The sequence below is a fragment of the Polypterus senegalus genome, chromosome 1 (genome assembly GCF_016835505.1).
Source record: "Polypterus senegalus isolate Bchr_013 chromosome 1, ASM1683550v1, whole genome shotgun sequence".
Classification (NCBI taxonomy): Eukaryota; Metazoa; Chordata; class Cladistia; order Polypteriformes; family Polypteridae; genus Polypterus; species Polypterus senegalus.
In genome coordinates this window covers 291,647,247-291,672,825 of record NC_053154.1, presented here as the reverse complement: position 1 = coordinate 291,672,825, position 25,579 = coordinate 291,647,247, and the positions used below count along the sequence as shown (strand labels likewise).

Sequence of the window (25,579 nt, the reverse complement as noted above, 5' to 3'; positions counted from 1 at the left end):
AAAAAAATTGAGAAAGCACATGTACATAAGTATTCACAGCCTTTCCCAGGTCCATCCTGTTTCCCCTGATCATCCTTGAGAAGTATCTGCAGCTTAATTGGAGTCCACCTGTGGTAAATTAAGTTGATTGGACATGATTTGGAAAGGCACACACCTGTCTATAGAAGGTCCCACAGTTGACAGTTCATGTCAGAGCACAAACCAAGCATGAAGTCAAAGGAATTGTCTGTAGACCTCCGAGACAGGATTGTCTCGAGGCACAAATCTGGGGAAGGTTACAGAAAAATGTCTGTTGCTTTGAAGGTCCCAATGAGCACAGTGGCCTCCATCATCTGTAAGTGGAAGAAGTTCAAAACCACCAGGACTCTTCCTAGAGCTGGCCGGCCATCTAAACTGAGCGATCGGGGGAGAAGGGCCTTAGTCAGGGAGGTGACCAAGAACCTGATGGTCACTCTGTCAGAGCTCCAGAGGTCCTCTTTTGAGAGAGCAGAACCTTCCAGAAGGACAACCATCTCTGCAGCAATCCACCAATCAGGCCTGTATGGTAGAGTGGCCAGATGGAAGCCACTCCTTAATAAAAGGCACATGGCAGCCTGCCAAAAGGCACCTGAAGGACTCTCAGACTATGAGAAACAAAATTCTCTGGTCTGATGAGACAAAGATTGAACTCTTTGGTATGAATGCCAGGCGACACGTTTGGAGGAAACCAGGCACCGCTCATCACCAGGCCAATACCATCCCTACAGTGAAGCATGGTGGTGGCAGCATCATGCTGTGGGGATGTTTTTCAGCGGCAGGAACTGGGAGACTAGTCAGGATAAAGGAAAAGATGACTGCAGCAATGTACAGAGACATCCTGGATGAAAACCTGCTAAAGAGCGCACTTGACCTCATACTGGGGCGACGGTTCATCTTTCAGCAGGACAACGACACTAAGCACACAGCCAAGATATCAAAGGAGTGACTTCAGGACAATTCTGTGAATGTCCTTGAGTGGCCCAGCCAGAGCCCAGACTTGAATCCGATTGAACATCTCTGGAGAGATCTTAAAATGGCTGTGCACCGACGCTTCCCATCCAACCTGATGGAGCTTGAGAGGTGATGCAAAGAGGAATGGGCAAAACTGGCCAAGGATAGGTGTGCCAAGCTTGTGGCATCGTATTCAGAAAGACTTGAGGCTATAATTGCTGCCAAAGGTGCATCGACAAAGTATTGAGAAAAGGCTGTGAATACTTATGTACATGTGATTTCTCAGTTTTTTTATTTTTAATAAATTTGCAAAAACCTCAAGTAAACTTTTGTCACTTTGCCATTATGGGGTGTTGTGTGTAGAATTCTGAGGAAAAAAATGAATTTAATCCATTTTGGAATAAGGCTGTAACATAACAAAATGTGGAAAAAGTGATGCACTGTGAATACTTTCCGGATGCACTCTATATATATATATATATATATATATATATATATATATATATATATATATATATATATATATATATCATTTTTACTGCAGGCAGATCATTTCGACCTGGTCATTTTAAAAGTAGCTCACAAGCCGAAAAAGTGTGGGCACCCCTGTCCTAGAGTGACCAAGTCATAGTCCAGATGTCAATCCAATTGAGAATTTGTGACTGGACTTAAGTGACAAGTCAAGTAAAATGACACCTTTTATTGGCTAACTAAAAAAAATTACAATATGCAAGCTTTCGAGGCTTGACTGGACTTAATAAAGCCTGGTCGCTCATGATCACAATCGGATCTTGCAGAGCTTGTACAACTTTGTAAAGAAGATTGGAGAAAAGATGCAGTTTCCAGAGGAGAAAAGCAAAAGGAAAGAGGCCTGTCCACATTGACTCAAGGCTGTCATAGCTGATCAAGCTGCATCCACTAAATACTGACTTCTTAGCAATTATTTTGTGTTTTATGATTGTAATTATTTTAGATCACTTTTCAGAGATCTGTTTTCAATTTGAAAATTAAAGAGGCTTTTTCTGTTGACCAGTGTCAAAGAGCAAAATTAAATCCTTTGAGATTTAGTGTTGTATAATAATAAAATGTGAAAACGTCTAAGGGGTGAATACTTTCTATAGGCACTGAATATGAAATAGCTACAAACAATACTATAGTGTACACAAATACAACGCATAATCATAAAACAATATGACAGTGTATAGAACTTCTCCGCCTTAAAAATATACAAGTCTTTGAAAGTAAATGTGAAATAATAAAAACTAAAACAGCTTCATTTCACAAAGAGAAATTTTGTGTTGATTCAAAGAAGCAATAAAAATGATACCAATTCCGAGATTTGAGGATGAAAGATAATGGGAGATATTTAATTCTCATAAATTGTGAAAAGATAACTAAATAGGTCTCATTTAGTGCAGCAGTTCCCATATTTTCATTTTGAAGGCAGACCACATGTGAAACATGGAGAGGTTTATGACAGGCCTGTCAACAAACATAAATCAAACGATGAACTAACCCGACTACTCTGAACATTACAACTGCAAACACAAAGATACGATGGGGTATGTCTCGCTCTTGTCTTCACCAGTCACCAGTACCATATATTTTCACATGTATTGTCTCTTTCTTTCAGGTGTGTAATAGAAACCACAGCATAGAGAGAAGTGTGTACATTGCTTCTTACAGGAAAAGGCGATGGAAAAAGTGCACTTGAATAAAAGTGCACTTTTGTTATACTTTTACACCAATATATGTTCCTGTGTTTGAACGATACGGGCAGATGGGGAGTGTCTGATGATTGCATATAGCGCCGAAGTTACTGCTTTTTACCATTCTTTCCTCTGCATGTCCTGGAGTACAAAAGAAACAGCATACAGCAACATGCGGGGACTGGCAGGAACACTCAATAAAACTGAAAAAAAAAGAAAAGCAAGTGACGGTGAGATACGAAAAAGGCAGCTTCGCCAGCGTTTGTGTGTCAGAATCCGGGGGGGGTGGGGTTGGGCGTTAGTATGCATCGTGGTACACTGCAGAGCTATAGCGCGTCTTTAGTGAAAACAGCCGTGTCAGATGGGGTTGTATGGATTGATTCTGAACGTGACTGACAGAATGAAAAGTGAATAAAAAAAAAAAAAGCTAACCTTTACAAGGATCATCAATTGCACCGGCTGTTACAGACTGAAATCAAATGTATGCTTTTATTCTAAAATAGTAAGACTAAGAGCAGTTTACTTCTCAAAACGGAGGGGCACAGGATCAAACTCTTGACCTCTTAATTCCCAAGCGGGGGCTGAGTCTATTGACTAAGTTATTGCAGTTATATTTTTGAATAAAAGCGCAATTGTGTTATTCTTGTGAAAATGTTTCTTTGCTATTTGGACTTCAGGCTTCATACACTATATAGTTTATGCCTACATTTTGTCATCTACTACTAGAATATAAAAAACGTTTCTGTTTTAACTGTAGAAACGGAACAGGCATGAAATGCGTGTGTTCCAAACAACAATCTATTATTTCCACTCTAAAACTCCACTTCACTCCCAGATACTCAATCAAGCTGAAGTTCGTGCACGTTCTAAATTGGGGGGGATGGAATAGCCGGCTGCTCCAAGCTTCTCTTTATCAGCACATTTAGAAGACAAAGGGCGCTGGCGGAGAGGTGTGAAGGGATTTAAGAAGCGATTTAAGGTGGGACGGAATTATGAGTTTTTTCGTAGGCTCTGGTAATTCTAGTGTTAAATCTCAAGCACAAGGATAAGCTCCTTGATTTAGAAACTACAGAAGTTGCTTTCATCAGAGTCTCTTCATTAAAATCACATTTCTACCTGTTAATGCTCAACTTGTGTTCTACAAAATAGCCCACTGGGTCGCTCAGTGTTAAGAGCACCATATTATCACAGAGAAATTAATCCTCCTTGCCATTATTGATATGGTTTCAACTATGATTGATGAAGGAACAACTCTCAGATTGAAAGCTTTCTCTCTTGTCAAACTACAGCATGTGAAAAGATATGGAGGAGCGGCTTATTGACAAGATCAGAGACTGATGTTTTGCTCCGCAGAAGGACAAGCAATAGCAACAAAGACCATTCATTGATAACATACATCAGATATCCTGATGCTAAAGATTTAAACAGGGGCTGACTTTTTTGCAAACATGGGACCAACAGAGCCAGTACTGATCTAAAATGAGAAGACTGTGTGGGGATTTGTCCAAATAGGGTTCAGGTAATGGCAAAGGGACACTGCAAGCTTTAATGAAGTGCATTTAAAACATTGTATGATAGAGGCACTTCATTCCAAATAGCATAGTCCTGTACTGAGAGATGTAATGCCAGTTGTCAGTGCCACAGTAAACAATATCCAGACCAAACCAGGTAAAGCTCTGATTTTTTTCTGAAATATGCAAGGAAATGAGATCCAAACACACCACTGTTATATTTCACAGAGTGGTCTCGATGGCTGTTATGCCCAGAGTATCTGAGTTTACAATTGTTTTGCAGGAAAAAAGGAATGAACTTGTCAACAAGTTTAATAATGACAACTTCCTCTTGAAAGTTGCATACCTTAATCAACTAAATTTACAGTAGGTGACATAAGGATGATGTAATTTGCATTCTTATTTTACACATAATAAAGCAGGATATAGGAAAAACCTGTTTAACTCAGAGAAAGATAAGCTCTCATACACCAGTAGCACTCAAGGAATAACTGATCAGAACCAGTATAAACTATGGAGCTCTACATGGAAATTTTAAATATGCAAGAAAAAATAATGGGTTTGGTCAAAAATCAAATTTGATCTGCTGAACTGGTGGAAGTTTGAAGACATAAGTCATGACTAAACAGGATTGGTCACGGAGCATGAGATTTGAATATTACCCAGAAGACAGCATTACATTGCTAAGTCCCATTGGTCCAAGAAATTCATCAAGGAAGCAGACAACGGGCATAAATTCAGGCTAATACTGAAGCCCAGTGTTCTCTTAGACACTATTATTATATCCATGCCTGATCAGAGACCTGCATTCTCTCTTTTTTCCATCCTTCCAGAAAGCAGGCTGGATTAGATACCAATCAGTTTGCCAAGACAAAAATCCACCTGGTTATCTGGGCATATTGGGTGAGCTGCTATCCATGTAGATGTACTTAATATGCTTTGTCACACTCATTACTTTGATTCTGGTTCTAGCACATTAGGAACCTTAAGTTATCTATAATGCGTGAAGAAAAGTGTAAACCTCCTCTCTTGCTTGTTTCAGTTTGTGAAAGGCTGGTAAATGTTAACATACCAGGTGAGACATCAAGTGGGGATTTGGGCCACTCTGTTTGGGCCTATGCAATAAAGAGTCTCAAAGAGAGAATCGAATCCCCATTCCATGATAAAACGGCTGGGAGCTTGCAGATACAATTGCATCCTTCACAAAAAAGCTGGAAATGTGAAGACAACAAGTAACATAGGGGACTGTAAGCGTATATGATAAATTAAATAATTAATTAAGGTCAATAAACTGCATAATACAGTGATTCTGTGTATGAAAGCTCATATGTCAGCCCTACAAAAACATTTTCTGAGGAATTTCTGAAAAGATGAGTAGATCAGAGATCCTTTTAGCGTTATACCAGCTGCAGATTTCAGCAATGCAGAATAGCAACTGTTTAATGATGTGACTTGTGATTCATCAATGAGGCTCCTGTTGAAGTAGAAAGCCTTGCTTATATTTTGGATTGGAGTAGATGCAGAGATAACTCATTGAGTGCAGTGTGGATGCAACAACTAGAAGGAGGTATCAGGTGTGTGATCGAAGAATTAAGGTGAAGGTTAAAGGTAAGGTTAATAAGACAGTGACAAGACCAGTGATGATGTATGGAGCAGAGTCATGAGCAGCAAAGGGAGCACAGGAGAAAAAGTTAGATGCGGCAGAAATGAGAATGTTGAGATGGATGTGTGGAGTTACAAATAAGGACTGAATAAGACATGACACAGTCAGAGGTAAAACAAAAGTGAGAGAGATTATCTAAGAAAGTACAGGAAAGTAGACTGAAGTGGTATTGACATGTGATGTGGAGAGACAATGAATATGTTGGCAGAGGAGGTGGATGGATAAAGTAAAACAAGGTCTGAAGGAAAAGGGCTTGACTGAGGAGGTGCAGGAGCGAGCTGTTTGGAAATGGGAGAGCAAGCATATCAACCCCACACAGTAGTGAGAAAAGAAGAAGAAGAAGAAGAGTAAGTGCAGAATGAGTAACCTATGCTCAGTGTTACTCCTCACTTTTTCCACATTCTACCTGTGTGAGGTGAGTTTTCTGTGATGGCCTCTATCAAGACTAACTACTGGTCAAACCTGGGCATTGAAATTGAACAAAGAGAGACAATCTCGAAACAGCAGCCTCACGTTCAGAAAGCTCATCATAGCATTAAATAAATTGCAGCACTGGAGGTGTGATTCTTGTAATGAAATGTTCAGGTTGCATTTTCAATTCTCACAGAGTTTGTAAATCTGTAGCTCCTGCAAAGAAAGCTAATTTTCTGAACGAACGTTGTTGAATAAAATGGATACTGCTACACAAATTTACTGTTCATTATGGAGTTAACTGTAATACAAATACAGTACAGACAAATGATTCCAATCAAATAGTGGACGTTACTTCAGCAAAGGCATGTTGTTGTATAACTTGTAACATCACTGCTGCGTAAGATACTTGTTCCTCTCACCTGTTTGTTCTTTATCAGTAAAATGTTACAGGTTGATATTTACAATAAGTATTTCTACATCGGAGGTCACAGCAAAGGATGTGTGCATGTTTAAGTATATGCATGTTAGAAGGGGGGCTTCAAAATGTATCTGTAAAAGGAAGATGTGACATAAAAAGTTGGGAAACGAAATGGATTAGAACAGAAATAAGAAGAAAAGTGCAAATGAAAACATAACTCTGTAAGCAATACATAAAGCCTAAGAAAGCATAAGAGCAACTGTCAGAAGGGAAATTAGAAATACCAAAAGCAAACTAAAGAATTAGGCCAAAGGCCAATTCTAAATAATTATTTCAGTTTTTAACAGGAGGAGAACAGTCAAGGAGATGATGAAGAGTGTATAAAGCAAGTAGCAAGTGCATAATGAAATACATACTGTAGACACAGAAATTGCAAATACATTTAATTGATATTTTTCTTTAGTTTTCATCAGTGAATAGGTCAGTAGCTTTCCAGGAGCAGCATGAAATATTCAGGTCATAATGTACGATCTGATGAGTATACAAGTGGAGTAGATAAGAAGCCTATAGCATCATACAAACAATTTCACCTTCTTTTGAAATATCTGCAGCCATGAAATATTTTAATGGTGGACAGAGGCAAATAACATAGTTTAGCATTATGACAATACATTTTCAAATTAGTAATGTATCAGACAGATGTATATAATCATTACACATCTTTTTAATCAACTCAATTTGACAAAAAATGTAATTTTGTTTCTATTTCCTGTTTATATGGCAACTTCCAGAAAGAAGAAACCAGAAGTGCTCAAAATCTAATCACTTCTGTGCACGAGTGAAAGAAATGGCATGGCCACAACAGATATGAGCTAGCTGATTGAAGAACATTCAGGCATACAGATATCAAGATGATTTTGCAAAATTGTGATCAGGATGCTCCATACGATCAAGAAAAGTAAAAAAAAAACTGCATAAGTCAAACAGATTTGTTACAGCAATTAAAAGACTAATAACAAAGTACCTTACATACAACAGCACTCACCATTCAAGGGCAGAATGTGGAAGTGGTGCAGAGCTACAGATACATGTGGGGGCCACATAAACAGCAATTTAGACTTGTCCGACAACACAGTGGTGCTTTACAAGAACAGCCAGGGCTGAAAGTACTTCCTACGGAGACTCAGGTGTTTAGACATGTGCAGCAAGATTCTGAAAAAGTTCTACCAGTCCATAGTAGCCAGTGTGGTGTTCTACGCTGTCGTCTCTTGTGGAAGCAACTTGATCTCATAAGGCACATAATTACAGAACAAACGTAACAGGAAAGCCCGCTCCATCACAGGGATAACCATGGACACAATGGAAACTGTTAAATAAAAGAGGATGGTGGCAAAATTGGAAGCAATCAAGAAAACTCTCCTCCATCTCCTCTAGGAGGCACTATCTTGGGGCACTTTAAGCCACAGATCCATCCCACCACAGTGAGCTAAGGGTCTTTTCTACCCACTGCTATTAAGCAGTTCAATGCTTCCTTACATCAATGCTGATAATCTTTAAATTCATTTTGCAATTCCTGCAAAATATGTATTTTTATTTGTTTATTGTTTATTGATCGATCGATTGTATAAGTTCCCTTGTATCTTAATTTTTTATGTTTCTGCTGCTGTAAACGTCTGAATTTCCCCTTGAGATTAAGAATTTTTACCTAATTTAATCTAATCTATCATATTGTGATGTTTCTGTACTCTTTTGGAACCCCCTCCAATGGGACGAGTGAGTCTCAAAGCACGATTGCCGCATCTGTGGAAGATTGCTTGTCTGTTGCCGGTGCAACCGGGATCTCACGGCGCTGCAGTGGTGCACCGCAGAAGTAACTCTGAGCCGATTGCGGTCACGCTATAAGTGCCTGTCGACTCTAGGGGGATGCAAGGAACATTATAAATGCAGGAAGCAGTATTACTTGGCCACTAACCTGGCAACGATCCTTCCTGATTTCTGTGTCTGTGTATAGGAGAGTGGTAGATCCTGCTATAATAAATAACGTGCTGTTCCTGTTTCAAGCTGAATAAAGCTAGTTTTGCTAAAGTACTGAGACTCAGCCTCTTGTTTTGGGGTGTAAGATAGGGACTCACACATCACAATATAAACTGCTCAAAAAAATTAAAGGAACACTTTGAAAACACATCAGATCTCAATGGGAAAAAGAAATCCTCCTGGATATCTATACTGATATAGACTGGGTAATGTGTTAGGAACGAAAGGATGCCACATCGTTTGATGGAAATGAAAATGATCAACCTACAGAGCCCTGAATTCAAAGACACCCCAAAAATCAGAGTGAAAAAATTATGTGGCAGGCTAGTCCATTTTGCCAAAATTTAATTGCAGCAACTCAAAATTGTACACAGCACTTTGTATGGCCCCTGTGTTCTTGTATACATGCCTGACAACATCGGTGCATGCTTCTAATGAGATGACAGATGGTGTTGTGGGGGATCTCCTCCCAGATCTGGACCAGGGCATCACTGAGCTCCTGGACAGTCTGAGGTGCAACCTGGTGGCATTGGATGGACCAAAACATAATGTCCCAGAGGTGTTCTATTGGATTTAGGTCAGGAAAGTGTGGTGGCCAGTCAATGGTATCAATTCCTTCATCCTCCAGGAACTGCCTGCATACTCTAACCACATGAGGCCAGGAATTGTTGTGCACCAGGAGCCACTGTACCAGCATAGGGTCTGACAATGGGTCCAAGGATTTCATCCTGATACCTAATGGCAGCCAAGTTGCCTTTGTCAAGCCTGTAGCGGTCTGTGTGACCCTCCATGGATATGCCTCCTCAGACAATCATTAACCCACCACCAAACTGCTCATGCTGAATGATGTTACAGGCAGCATAATGTTCTCCATGGCTTCTCCAGACCCTTTCACTTCTGTCACGTGCTCAGGGTGAACCTGCTCTCATCTGTAAAAAGCACAGGGCACCAGTGGTGCATCTGCCAATTCTGGTATTCTATGGCGAATGCCAATCGAGCTGCATGCTGCTGGGCAGTGAGCTCAGGGCCCATTAGAGGACATGGGGCCCTTGGGTCACCCTCATGAAGTCTTTCTGGTTGTTTGGTCAGAGACATTCACACCAGTGGCCTGCTGGAGGTCATTTTGTAGGGCTCTGGCAGTGCTCATCCTGTTCCTCCTTGCCCAAAGGAGCAGATACTGGTCCTGCTGATGGGTTATGGACCTTCTATGTCCCTCTCCAGCTCTCCTAGAGTAACTGCTTGTCTCCTAGAATCTCCTCCATGCCCTTGAGACTGTGCAGGGAGACACAGCAAACCTTCTGGCAATGACACGTATTGATGTGCCATCCTGGAGAAGTTGGACTACCTGTGCAACCTCTGTTGGGTCCAGGTATCGCCTCATGCTACCAGTAGTGACACTGACTGTAGCCAAATGCAAAACTAGTGAAGAAACAGTCAGAAAAGATGAGGAGGGAAAAATGTCAGTGGCCTCCACCTGTTAAACCATTCCTGTTTTGGGGGTCATCTCATTGTTGCCCCTCTAGTGCATCTGTTGTTAATTTCATTAACACCACAGCAGCTGAAACTGATTAACAACCCCCTCTGCTACTTAACTGACCAGATTAATATCCCATAAGTTTCATTGACTTTATGCTATACTCTGATTAAAAAGTGTTCCTTTAATTCTTTTGAGCAGTATATTTCTGTAAAAGTTTACCAATTACATTTAAAAGACTTCATATCATTTTTTTCAAGGTCCTTACTAATTGGAGAAATTTTTAGGGACAAGAAGCTACCTGACATTATCTCTCTATACAAAATGGAGTTTGTTTCTCGCCTGATAATTGCAGGCCAGTGAGCTTAAAATTGTCATCGTCATCAGTTTAATGATCATTTCCCAGGTTTACCCAGGTTAGTAAACCCCCAAATCATCTTCCTTCACTCCCCACAGTCCTAGGCATCAATTGTGTTGAGGACCATTGTTTTCATATCATCTGACAGTACCAGTACACTTTCTTGGAGATCCCACTTGACGTTTTCCCATCCACCTCCATCTTGGTGCATTTCTACATCCAGTCATCCTCTGCCTATTGCTCTACATGCCCAAACCACCTTAAGCTGTTTCTTCCCAGCACAACGCCTCTCGCTTTCACAAGTCACTTTCAGCATTTATCTTCCCATTTCTGTCTGTGACACTCTACCCATCCATCTGATCATTTCTATGTCTTTTTGTTTTTCAGCTTTGTTTTCATCTTTAACTTTCAATGACCATGTTCTGCTCCCACACCACATATTACTCCTCACACAGCTTTCACTAATCAAACTTTTTAATGCTACAGAGACTCCTGCATCATAGGTAAATAAATGTACACAAGACAATTGTCAAAGACAACAGAAGAGTAATTAATTAATGCATTACATTTATATAACACTTTTCTAATATACTCAAAGTGCTTCTTACATAGACAGCAGGGAACCACTTTTAACCAACACCAATGTGGATCATCCACATGGATGATGAGAATGCAGCCATTCTTTTGCCAGCAGACATTAACTATTACGTATGTATCTACTGTATGTAGGAGTCACAGAGATAGGGTTCAGATTAAAGTTAGGGTTAGGGGTAGGGTTAGAGGCAGAGAATTATCAAGGGGACCAAAATGTGCAAGACCATGATAGGCAATTTAGCCAGGACATCAGGAAACACCCTACTACAAATATTTCCGAAGAGAGTCAGGACCTCAGTTTTAGGTGTCATCTGAAGGATGCTGCCAAGTTTTACAGCACAATGTCTCTGTGACTGCACTGGGAAACTGGGATTAAAACACAGACCACAGGAGAGCACCCCCTGCTGGGCCTCACCAGTACCTCTTCTAGGCACAATGGTTTTAAAATGTGGAGATCATAATGACCTAATACCCGGAGGCTTTAAGACAAGTCACAAAAATATTCAAAAGAAGACATATGATATTATTAACTCTGAGTTGTAGTTAATGAGTCTTTTGTGAGCATATTAATTACTTTTACAGAATAAAGACAAACTCAAACTTGAAAACAAAAACGTTCAAAACAGCCTTGAAAAGAAATTGTCATAGAAGCTAGTTCAGTTTTCTTAAGCAAAAGAAAAGTTCTTTTCATTTAAGTTACAATAGATAGATGTGGCCCAGCCTTACCTTTGATGGTAATGTGTTGTCACATACATATGTGTCTATATGTATATATACCTCCTAGAAATCAAGCAATCAAAACCTGAAATAGGTCAGCGACGATGACCTGAATATATGACACAAACAGGAAAAATTGCAACTCCTACTAAATAACAAGTTAAACCAATTTCAGCTAAATAGCCTGTTGTCACGCTAATTTTATTCTATGGCTTCCTTCCTGCTGTAATTATTAAAAAATGTAAACCATCAGGGAAAAGTGAATTTCATCTTTTGCAAGTGTTTCACTTTCATTGTTTTGATAAAGAAATTGCTTTAGACAACCACTAACTATTGGTAAAAGAACTGGATTCCCATGGAGTGAGCATCTTATGCTTTGTACTAGTGAAAGGGTTTCAGAGTTTAGTGTAACAGAATTGATATAAAACTCACATAAACACTGTGGAAACCTTGGATAATAAAGCTCCCCAAGCCTAGACACACACAGGCAGAACACAGAAGTGTAAAAGCAGCACACTCTTTATTTTCTTTTTGGGGCTGTTCTGTTTCCCGCTCCCCTCTTCAGAACACAATTTACACACTGTCCCCTGCACAACAATACTGCTCAGTCCCTTTTATCTTTCTGTCTTTTCTTTCTCTCTCCTCCATTCCTATCCCAGCAAGCGTTGTCCTCGACCTTCTGACTCTGGCTCCTTGAACGGAGTGAGGCAGCCTCCTTTATAGTGCACCCGGAAGTGCTCCAGGTACTCTCAGATCCTCTTACGGCAGCACTCCTGGGTGTGGCAAAAGTGTCTCATGGGCACCAGGAAGTGCTTCAGGTGCACCCAGATCCTCTTCCAGCAGCTCTTCCGGGTGCAGTCCATGGCTCTGGATCTGCCCAGGCACCCCCTTGCGGTGGCCACAGGCCCCAACAGGGTTGAGCTTCCGAGGTTCAAGCCCGTAGCTCTGATGCAATCCAAAGGGGTTACCCTCTGTGTTCCAGGGGAGGTATTACTGTGGACATGTCCTCTACCCCAGTCCTTCCATCAAAAGGGTGTCCCGACTGTGCAAGGCCCCCAGCCGTCCACCACAACACCAAAAACATCACATGACTTGGCGAGGACCTTTTTCTAAACTGTGAGGCTTTAACTTTATATGACTGCTGAAATCAATGGTGAGGCTCCTGCTCTCTTTATTTTACACAGAGATCATAATGTGTTATGATTCAAAATTATGTTTATAGCAAAAACCAGTCATAAATAGACTTGGATAAAATTCATCTGGTGCTAACTTAATTAAGCAAAATACTGCAATTACCAAAAAATAAACTCAGAAATTAGACAAATGAATCAAATAACAGCAATAATAATTCAAACTGAAATAATACAAATTAAATAAGGAATAATTAACACAGAGGTGAAATACTGTAGTATGGAAACTGAAAATAATAGCTGAATGCTAAAACCTTAGACCTTTAGAAAGCAGCAATATATATAAAGTTAACTTCCTAAGATCCTAAGATAAAACAGAATAATTTAAAATTGGACGTTTCTAACAAAAAAAATCTCAGAAGAGACACCTCAGACTAGATGAATACAAAAAAGATCTTTAAATTCAGGACCAGCTAAAGAATAGGGAGTCATTAGCAAAGCCACAAAGCAACCTAAGCCCAAAGCAGCAAGGCTATGACAACTATGGTCTTAAATAAGCCTCTCAGGTGACTGCTATTGCTGGCAGGACAAACCCAGGTGGTGGCCCTGTCCTTGTAAATTTAGAACTATTACATTTAAAATTGTGAATAAGGAATTGGGAAGACACCAAAAGAAACTGTAAACAATGATAATGGTAATGGATTGGTGGAAATTAAAAATTTTAAACAAAATGCTAGCAGAGAAGAGGCATAGCTGCAGTCCTGACACAAATGGGATTTAACATCAGACCTCCAGGACTGACATTTTAAAGCTAAAGGCATTGTATATTGAAATTTCTTGCAGGTTTTACACTTGCTTCTGTTGGCAGGATTTGTTATTTTTGTTTATTATTTTGCCTTGTCGTAGTCTAGCCTTACACTTGTCTCATCCGGGACTGTAATACTGTAACACCTCTACTGAGTGCCACAATGGATCCTCTGCTCTTTACATGACACTTTTTCGTGGTTCACTTTGCTTAAAAGGACCACTTGCTATTGCCACATTTGGTGGAATTCAATTAGTGACTTTGCAGGCTTGCCATTTTGATAGACGCCCTTACCGCTGGTGATTGAATGCCAGCTCCTTCTAACGTTGACTCATTGCTGGCTGATGCAACTTTCCATCACTGCTACATAACCCTTCCTTTGAAGTCGGTATCTATAGTGATCACTTTTTGAAATGGCACACAATTCTTTGAAATCGCTGGACAATCTTTGTTTCTGCTGTATTCATTTACACGGTGACAAAAGCACATCAGCAGGGATCTTGATCACTTTGTTGTTAGGTGGCACATTGACATGCAGTGCAGCAGAGGTGTTAAATGTTGCACTTCTGTGCAGTGATTTCTGGATTACAAGTGAGCACGCAAACCTTCTTTCCTAGAGCTGCAGATCTACCCCTTGCCTGTTTTTCTTCACTGAAATGACACTGCAAACAATGCTCACGGTTGGGATCTTCGCTGTGAGACTCTCCTTCCATAGCTTTGCGATCTGCCTCATCCTTGGCCTGTACAGTTTTGTCACAGGCCCTGCCTCACCTGACTCATCTGGGTCGGTGACATCTTGATCTACCACACTTTTTCCCGGCTCCTTGAGCTGGAAGCCTAGTCAGGACTCTCATATCAAGGCCAATGGTCCTCAGCAAATGGAGAAGCATTGGCGGAGCTGCAGGGGTAGAAGTCTCTCAGATGCCCCCCCACCCCTCACAATATGGATGCTGCAAACAACACTCCAGATCCCAAATCTCAGCCTCAAGACTCTTCAGCAACACCTCAGAAGCAGGTCAATTGCAGTCTCAAGAGTATTCGAAGTTTTTATCCTCATCCTACTTCTGACACCACCGAAGCTCATTACAAGGCTGTTTTAGGTGTCACGTTACACTTGTGTGGTGTTTTTCCCATTTTCATTTCTTACAAAATTTAAATAAACAAATAAGCTGAGATTCAATGCCCTTGGCCCTTTTTCTTTGACAATCGTCAATTTTTATCAAGTACGTTCTGTCATACTGTGACCCCCCTAACAACATAATGCATTAGGAGCAATACAGTTGTGGAAACAGTCTGTAAAACAAGAATAACATCACTTTAGAGGCATTGTTTCCAAATACCCAAAACTTAATCATTTCAGATCAACCATTTGCATCACCATCAACTTTGAACATCCCCATCAATTTCTCCATACCTATCCAACCTCTGCCACTATCTTTTTCTTTCACAAGCAGTACCTATTCATCTCAGGCTAATCATTCTAATCTATTTTCAAAATGGAATTGGAGAGGAACACAACAAATAAATAGCTTTGTGTATATGGTTTCTTTTCAAAAACCAACCATGGCCTTAGAAATCATTTCAGAAGAGATGGAAGCTGCTTTGGAAGATGAAGAATTTTCAGAAAATGAGGAATATATTTCTGTCAATTCAGAATCTAAAAGTGAGTTTGAAGAAAGGGATATGATAGACTCTCAGATAGTTGGAGGAATATGGATGTAAACAAATTATGAAATTGAATGGTGTTCTTACCCAAGGAAGGAGCCATCCTTCCCTGCTGCCAATGTGACAAAGATGCCAACAGGGCCAACGCAGAGGGTAGTTACTCATGTGCAAGACATCATGTCTTTTTTTGAACTTCTATTCCAGACGCCATGCAGAGAATTATTCTGGACTGCACTAATTTGTAAGGAAGGAGAGAAGAGGAAGGAATTTGACTGAGCCAAATTTACATGCACACTTTGGACTTCTTATAGTTGCTGGTGTTTTCAGATCCAATGAAATCCCAGTGAAATGCAGAAACTGACCAAGCACATTTCCTACAATCTCTGTGCAATCCAGGATTATCCACTTTGATAGCAGAGAAACCACAGGGCTGTCATAAGAGCATCATAGGCCCCAGTGCAAAGTAGTCTGCTGGGGCCCCTGTTTTGATAGCAAAACAGAAACATACATAGTCATAAGAAACATTGTAGGCTCCTATGCTCCTGGGCCCAGGCCAGTGCCCATTGTGCCCATATATTAAGATGGCCCTGAGAGACCAGACCAGCTCAACAACACAAAGACAAGTTAGTCTCTGCTCCACTTGACAAAATATTTGACCTGCTTTCTATACTCCACTGTATACCCATTGTTGCTTTATGTTGAAGGAGCCACCAGAGAATGTCTGGAGATAAACTGCATAAGCTGGACTTGTACTTAAAATTGACTAGATTGATGGTGAAGGGAAATAAGGATAGGACGACACAGACCAGAAGCCTTACAGACTTTCTCCTGTATGTTAGATACTTAATGTTACAGAATGTTATATACAAATCACAAGAACAAAAGATTACACTAACCCAAACCCTAAAAGGAAAGGTGTAGCAGAGTCCTGGCCCTTTCTCATCCTTAGAGCACCATTGAACACCTAATGAACTAAACTATAAGAATTTTTTTATATTGTGGATCATCAGGGGGTGCACAGCCACCCAAACCAGACACAGACAGACGTGGGACGTTGTATTTTTTTCATTTTCCTCATGGAAAACATCTTACCCCATTTCCTACTTATACAGCACAAGTCAAAACCACACTTCCCTTCTTTCTTTTCCTTCTCTTCTTTCTCTTTGTTTGCTTCCACTCCTGGAAAACTTCATCCTCTTCTACCCGACTCCCGGAGAAGTGTCTGCTGGCTCCTTTTATAAGGCACCCAGAAGTACTCCAGGTGCTCGTTGGTTTACTTCTGGAAGCACTTCTGGGTGTGGCTTAAGTGCTTCAATTAAGGGCTCAGCAGCAGCTGCAGCAACCCATTGCAGTGCCCATGGAACCCAACAGGGCTGCACCAAACTTCAGCTCCCATGAAGCCCTGCGAGAGTCCGAGGCACTGCTGCAACCCAGGGGGGCTGCCACCTAGCACTCCAGGGGAGGTAATGATCTGGATATACCCCCTGCCCTGGTCCTACCAGCGTAGCTTTAATACTCCATGAAGTTTGTAGTAATGGCCAAGAAAAAAAATGTGTTTCATTTTCTCATGTAGAATTGAGATATGAAAGTTTCTGATAGAATTGGTGTCTATGGTGACCAATACTGGACTACAGCAAACAATGTTAAAAACATCCCATTAAAAATGTTGCTCATGTTGTGTAATCCACAAGGCAAGTCATCCAGGAGAAGACTCTGCAGTTCAAATGCTGAGTCTTGTTTGAGCTTATCCATTGTCGTTCACAAGAGTGTTTTTTTGGAAGTTGGGTAATTTAACAATATTTTGGTAAAAATACATAAGCATATGACTGGATGATTTGACGTGTGCATTATGTAACACAAGTAACATGTATGAGTAACACAAGATTTTTTCGCTGTTGTACAGCGTTGGTCACCACAGACACCAACATTAACAATTTTTCTCGGATACTATTGCAAACTATTTTTGGTCAGTAACTCAAAAACTAATATAATTTTTGAGTGGAGTATTCCTTTAAACAACTTGCTTCAGAAGACATTTTTATCGTGCCCGCTCTGGCTACTGGTTTTTTACTCCAACCAAATCCATGATCAGTGACCAAATTCTGCCATGTAATCCAAATTAAATAGCTATGCTGTGTGACAGTAGATTGTACTATACCAGTGTTTAACCTGACGCAGACAGATGCAGGAGGCACACTTATAAAACAAATAACTATTTTATTTTAATTTTTTTTCACCTGTGGGCAATGCCTTTCCCGTTTCCCACAGGCACAACACATTCCCAACAAGCACTAAGCACACACACAATACTTTTTCTTCTCTAAATCTCCTCCACTCCTCTCCGACAAGCTTTGTCTCCCTCCTCCCGACTCTGGCTCCTGGAGTGTTGGCTGCTGGCTCCTTTTGTAGCCCCCCTGGAAGTGCTCCAGCTGTTTGATAACCTATTTCCAGCTGCACTTCTGGTTGTGGAAGAAGAACCACCCACACGGGCTCCGGAACAACTGCAGCTCCTCCAGGCGGCTCCCCGGATCCCAACAGGGTTGTAGAGAACTCCATCTCCCATGGAGCCCTGCGGGAATCCTAGGCACCACTGCCACCCAGGAGGGCTGCCATCTAGGATCCATAGTCTTGCTCCCCCGGTCCATACAGTGAAGAGGTGTTCCGGCCGTCTGTGCCAGCTGTTGTTTTGTCTCTTCTTCCTTTCATTTATTTTACTGAAAGGTGTTTATTTTGCAAGTTTTACACATAGAAACACATTTATTTACCCAAAGTCAATTGCTAAAACTTTGCTCTATCGCTTGTTTTTAATTAAATAATTCCTTAAAACAGTAATTTGTTGATGGGTGCATATGTGCACAGAACAAGCCAGCTCATCTTTAAAACACATTATAATTTGCAGCAGTGTTGACTCTTTTGTTACTTTTAAGCTTTAAGAGAGACAATCAAGGAAGAAAACTGTTAACAAACAGTTATATGAAAGTGAAGGAGTCAATGAATTAGAAAAATTAATTCACTAACATCGACTAAAAGCTGTAACAACAATGAACAGCTTCCTGGAAAAAAATAAATCTTTCAGGACTCTGCAGCTGTAAATCTGGATAATAAGAGAATGAACATACCAGATCAGGAGTTCAAGGTGAAGATTCACAGCACCTTAGTGGGTTCTCTGGGACCAAAGAGTGAAAGCTGAGTATTTAATCTATAATGTGTTTGTGGCAGACATATTCATTGTGAACAAAATGAGCCACCCATTGGTGACAAATTTTGCAAGCCCCAATTTGTAAGAATGAGCCAGCTCTGAATTTTTATATATCTAGCCTAAACAATCTTGGGGCCTTTATTTGAATGGATGCTATCAAGAATGGACCAGCAGGCAGCTACTGCAAAGCCAAGGAGTTTTTAATAAGCTTTAGTACATGAAAGCGATACCCAGGCACACTGGGATTTTTGGCATTCACACACTGAAGCACTTTTCAATGCAATGGTTACAAAAATCAAATAACGTTACTGTACATCTTTCTAGATATTTGTGTTTTCAAAACATGCTATAGTTTGCTTAAGATTAATGTTGTGGTAAGTTTCATAAGGTCCTTAAATTTACAATGAATCATTAAATATTAACCTCATAAGCAATAATCAAAATTAGTCACATTAGAAATATTTACATAAAGCTTCCTCACTCTTAAATCGCCTTGAACATTCTTATCAGTCATGAACTTATAGCTATATTTTCATTCATATGCAGTGCCATTGTCAGGCTTCGCAGCCCTTTATCCTCATAACAAAAGTGTGTGTAAAAAAAAATATTAGAATGTATAAAGTCAAAACTGATACGCTGTATATAATGTAAATTATGAATACATAAAATAAATTTTGAGAATAAAGTAAATTATGAATGTAATGTCAAATCTAATACATATGAAGTCAGTATGTGCAGTATATACATATATATAATGTGCGTATATATCTGTCCACTTACACACACACCCACATTAACTTAAACCTTTGCTAACTTAATGCAACCAATTAGCCTAAAAACACACTTTTTGGAATACAGGCAGAAAACCAAAGTGTACGGCAAAATCCATGCAGATAAGAGAAAATGCACAAAATGCACATAGACAGTGACTGGCTGGAGATTTGACTGTAGGACTCTAGACCTGTAAAACTACTAGCCACTACGTCAGCTTCCTGTTCTATATATTTTGTGATCAATGTTTAATTCTTGATGTCAAAAAAAAAAAAACAAACCAAAAAGCTCTCAGCTGACCAATTAAAAAATATGTGTTCAACAGTATGGTTTAACAAAGGTATGTAATTTAAATTTTTTATAAACTCTTCGGCCAGGCCAGTATACCTTCAACAGCATCTCTTACTTAGATTAAAGTTCCACCTCATACATCAGTCCTCTTGAGTTTCAGCCCTCCAAAAGAATGACATGCCTCTCCGTCTTTGTTTAAATGTTCTTTATAGAGAATCAACTCCCTTTTATCATGTAAGACATGTTGATCTTTCAACTACTGTAACACAGATTAACTTGGTTGTTCACTGCAGCTGCTGCCACCTGGTGGTGATAACATTTGCGGTGGTGCTGTCTGAAGCTGCACTTGCCATATATACATATATAAATTGGTACAGATAAATAAATCACATTTTTTTGAATATATAAATTGGTTTGCATACATTTGTTCAACTATATACATTGGTGGAGATACATTGATTGAAATATATATATATATATATATATATATATATATATATATATATATATATATATATATATATATATATATATATATATATATATATATATATATATATATATACTGCGGAATACCAGGGCACATACAGCCACCCTAACCCGACACAGACAGGCAGAGACACGAATTGCCACACAACACATATTTATTTACAACTTGGAAGCATTTCCTCTTCGCTTCCCAAAATACAGTACAGTACATCAGGCACCACAACACAGTCCTTTCTTCAGCTGCCAATTCCCAGTCCTTCCACCTCCACTCCTCCCTCGTAAGCTTCATCCTTCTTCCTCCCGACTCTGGCTCCTCGAATGGAGTGCTCCAGGTGGCTCATCAATCGGACTTGGAATCACTATCAGGTATGTTGAGAGCACAGAATAGGGCTCTGCAGCTCCCTGTGGCAGCCCCCATGGAACCCAACAGGACTGTGCCAAACTCCAACTCCCAGCATGCCTTGAGGGAATCCATGGTGCCACAGCCATCCAGGAGAGCTGCTGATGCTCTCTCCCCTAGTCCTTCCATGCAGTTTGCATCCCACCAAAGTAATGGCCATGGCTGCCCGTCACAATAAATTGCTTTGTATAGATCCATTCTTATATATACAGTATATTAAATCTCAGCCTGGCCCCTTGGTTTTGATGAATTGGTTTGGATAAATAAATTAGTTTGAAACCATCCATTCAGATTTATACAGTGCTTGAAAGATATATATTGATTGATATTTATACTATATATATATATATTTTCCATTAATTTTTTTGAGCAGTGTTAAATATATATAACATTCATATATGACACTATCATTTATTTATATATCTATAACTGCTCAAAACAATTACAGGAACACTTTGAAAACACATCAGATCTCAATGGGAATAATCCTGCTGGATTTCTATACTGATATGGACTGGGTAATGCGTTAGGAACGAAAGGATGTCACATCGTTTCATGGAAATTAAAATGATTAACCTACAGAGGGCTGAATTCAAAGACACCTTTAAAATCAGGCTTGTCTTTTTCGCTGAAATGTCATTGCAGCAACTCCAAATCATACCCAGTAGTTTGTATGGCCCCCACATGCTTGTATGCATGACTGACAATGTCGGAGGGGGAATGCTTCTAATGAGATGACAGATGGTGTCCTGGGGGATCTCCTCCCAGATCTGGACCAGGGCATCACTGAGCTCCTGAACAGTCTGAGGTGCAACCTGGCGGCATCGGATGGACCAAAATATAATGTCCCAGAGGTGCTCTATTGGATTTAGATCACGTGAGCGTGGGGGGCAGTCAATTGTATCAATTCCTTCATCATCCAGGAACTGTCTGCATACTCTCACCACAGCATAGGGTCTGACAATGGGTCCAAGGATCTCATCCCAATACCTAATGGCAGTCAATGTCCCATTGTCTAGCCTGTAGAGGTCTGTGCATCCCTCCATTGATTTGCCTCCCCAGAGCATCACTGACCCACCACCAAACCGGTCATGTTGAACGATGTAACAGGCAGCATAACATTCTCCATGGCTTCTCCAGACCCTTTCACATCTGTCATATGTGCTCAGGGTGAACCTGCTCTCATCTGTGAAAAGCACAGGGCGCCAGTGGTAGACCTGCCAAATCTGGTATTCTATGGCAAATGCCAATCGAGCTCAGCGGTGCCGGGCAGTGAGCACAGGGCCTACTAGAGGATGTCAGGTCCTCAGGCCTACCTCATGAAGTCTGTTTCTGATTGTTTGGTGAGAGACATTCAAACCAATGACCTGCTGGAGGTCATTAGAAGCATATTCTTGCCAATTGTGTTTTATTTCGTATGCCATCTTGGTTGAAATGACTTTTGCTCATTCTTGGGTTTTCTCAGTTCTTTCTCAATCTTTTCTGAAGCCATGATGCTCACAATAATATGAGAAAACACTTGAGCAACACGCACGACACACTGGCCAAACCACAGTGTGTGAATGCAGTACTACCTGTGAGAAAAACTGACACAATACAATACAATACAGTTTATTTTTGTATAGCCCAAAATCACACAGGAAGTGCCGCAATGGGCTTTAACAGGCCCTGCCTTTTGACAGCCCCCCAGCCTTGACTCTCTGAGAAGACAAGGAAAAACTACCAAAAAAACCTTGTAGGGAAAAATGGAAGAAACCTTGGGAAAGGCAGTTCAAAGAGAGACCCCTTTCCAGGTAGGTTGGGCGTGCAGTGGGTGTCAAAAGAAGGGGGTCAATACAATACAATACACAGAACAGAACAAATCCTTAATACAGCATAATAATAAAGATTTTAGAAGTACGGTGCAGAATTTAACAGTAGATGATATCACATAATAAGATTTGGATATTTTTAGAGTCATGGAGGCCTCATCCATCAAGCTGCCTCCCCATTTGGCCATTCCACGGCTGAAACGTTGCTCAGCCAGCCAATCCGATGAAAGGACCCCTTGATTGACACTATGATTAGACGTCAACAACATCCAGCTCCACCTCAAACGTCAAGTCCCTCTGTGTTTGGCAGGCCTTAGTGAGATGTACTGTAAATGACTGAGAAAATGAGTGGGTGCTCATGATAGCCTTTAGAAATCCTTCCAGATTCTGTCTTCATAACAATAAAGCCACAGCTTAATTGTGGTTTATAAGATGAAAAAGGGTAAAATAAAAACACTTTCTTTGCATGTCTGAATTTGTGTAAAGCAGTTGTTTTTAATTCAGGGTAAGCCAGTATATGAATATGTGTATAAACTGCAGTGGTTCTCAAACTGTGGGGCAGGTCTGCCTAGGGGAGCGCGGAGTAACAAAAAGGGGGGGATGTACGAAGATGTGAAAAAAAGAAAACAAGAATGAAAAATATAAAAAATACATCTATTGAAACCAAAACAAATTTACTTAAACTACATTCTGATACTAGAAAAATAAATATAGAGTTAGATAAATGTCGATAAGCCAATACACCCAGGCCGCCAGATGGAGCCCTCCCTGCAGTATGGAGGTGCCCCGAAGACCAGCAGGGAGTCATGGGACATGTAGTTTTTATACAAGACCCTGCTGGATACCACACGGGCCACAGGAGGGAGCTGTAGGGAGGACCGAAAACTTCTTCGTGCCCTATAACCCGGAAGTGAGTCAGAGGAAGAGGGACGTGCTTCCGGGGTGAAAAGAAAGGACTTGTACCTGACCCAGAAGTGATTTAGAGTCACATGGACTGGGGACTGGAACACTTCCGGGTCAGGGTATTTAAAAGGATTGTGGGAGCTCCCAGACGGAGAGCTGAGCTGGGTGGAACGGTGGCAACGCATCTGGGAGCTGGAGGTTTGGTTTATTGTAATATTTATTGTGATTTGTATGAATATAGTGGAGGAGAGGGTGCTTTGTGCACTGTGGCGATTAAATAAAGTCAACTATTGGACTTTTACCTGGTGTCTGGAGTTGTGGACAGGGGTTCAAGGGAGCGAGAGCACCCCCTATCTGTCACAGTAGGCATAATAAAATATGCATCTATGATATATCATTAATGAAAAAAGAACAAATTGGTATTAGTGGACTCCTTCCAAAAAATCGTTAGGGGGGCGCGATTAAAACTGTTATGAAAACTCGAGTCGCAAATACTTAAAGGTTGAGAAACGCTGATATACTGTATGTGTACATAAATATTACATATAATTCAATTCAAGTTAATAGTATATTAATGAATAAGTATGTATTTGTGAGTGTACGTGTGTAAATGAAACTGATTTTTGACAGTGAAACTGAATTGAAAATTGAATAATCAACACACACAATTTTATCATCATGTTATGTATACTGTATGTTAAGTAATGCCACTTTGTGTTTGAACATTTGCATTATCTTTTTATTTCACTTTCCATCTGCTAATTTTAAGCTGGATAGTCTTTTGATAACCAAATATTCTTGTCTCATTTAGTACTTCTATTTTTGTAGTATATAAATCTCTAAGCAATGGAAAAGCAGCAAAAAAAAAACAGCAAAACAATTTGAATTTGAAAGTTATCAACAGGATTCTCTTACCTCCACAAAGAGCTCTCTGTGACACTTCCCAGATTGAAGTCAAACAGCTTTGTCAAGATTAGAATCACCTGTAAAACATACAAAAATCTCCATTAGGACATAATACGTCTACCAAGACTCTTACCCGGGGGGAGTGGGGGGTACTGTTAACATTTATCTAAAGTGGTCACAGTGTTCAGGAATGAAACGATAAGCACATTAACATGAATCACGCTTTGTTAAGAACTTGCCTGCAGACCTGATAATCCACTGTAGCATTTTATATTTATAATACCCAACTTCCTGGCTTCAGAGGAAATCTTGAGTTAAGTTGTCAGGGACCATTCACTGCTTTGAAGTTACGCAGACTGGACTTCTCTTAGCTGAAGGCTAATGCCACACTGAAGAATTGAAGTCCACTTCATTAAATATCAAGATTCTCTTAGGGCTATTGATGCAGAACAAACGGAAATAAACCGCTTTTATAAATCTGCCCTTGAGAAAGAAAAACAGCTCAGCTGTAGTTTCTTAACCTAGGGCAGGATTCACAAAAATGCATACCAAATTTTGTGCTTATGCATTTAGAGAAAGATCATAGAACACAACTTATATCCTTCCACCCCTCCGTCTATCCATCCATTTCTCCAATGCAATTTGTAATTGTAGCATTCAGATTTAGGTACAAATCAAACAGAAAGCACTCTTTACATGACTTCACGGGCCATTTAAGAGTGGTTAGTCAACCAGACATCACTGGGAGAATGAAAGGGGCCAGACTGAGAATTAAACTAATGCCTTTGGACATCTATTACTCCTGCATTCTACCGATATTACTTCATTGTCTGTCTATACATGGACGCTAACAGTATGAACATGCAATTCATGGAAAGCAGGAGCACCTCTTTACTGCCTAAAATGTCAAAAAGTCTATCCATTTTTTTCCATTTTCTGAAATGCTTTTTCCCAGTATATTGCTGTGGAGAATCGCAGTCACAACTAACCCTGGACAAGACACTCCTCAAGCGCAGAACACAGTCACTCCATGAAAACATACAGCAGTGTTTTGTCTTTTTCCTGTTTTGGAAATGGCAGAAAATTGAAATAACTACAAAAAAATTTCAGTACACATACAGTAAGTAGAACATACAGTACATATACCATGCAGACAGTGTCTATAGACATGTTTGAAACTGAGTTCCCTTATCCTATGGGGTAGTAGCATTAACCATTAACCAGAGAAAGAAGAGAGAAGATTTGTCTTGTGCTTGATTAATGGCTTGTTTAAAACTTTTGTATTTTGTATAAATAAACCTTTTTACCTTTTACCTTTTAAATAAAACTTTTATTTATACCAGAATTT

At 40.1% G+C, this 25,579-nt stretch overlaps 1 protein-coding gene across 3 annotated transcripts in view; it reads right to left on the bottom strand.

Moving 5' to 3' along the window:
• LOC120543437 (VPS10 domain-containing receptor SorCS1) overlaps positions 1-25,579 on the bottom strand; it is a 1,156,507-nt gene that overhangs the window by 558,206 nt on the left and 572,722 nt on the right. For all 3 annotated transcript variants that reach the window (XR_005636356.1, XR_005636351.1, XM_039776557.1), the window contains exon 2: positions 24,241-24,308. Coding sequence is in view for 1 of the 3 variants with exons in the window: in XM_039776557.1 (XP_039632491.1) it covers positions 24,241-24,308 (68 nt within the window). In the remaining 2 variants the exon portion in view is untranslated. The remainder of the gene's footprint in view (positions 1-24,240; positions 24,309-25,579) is intronic.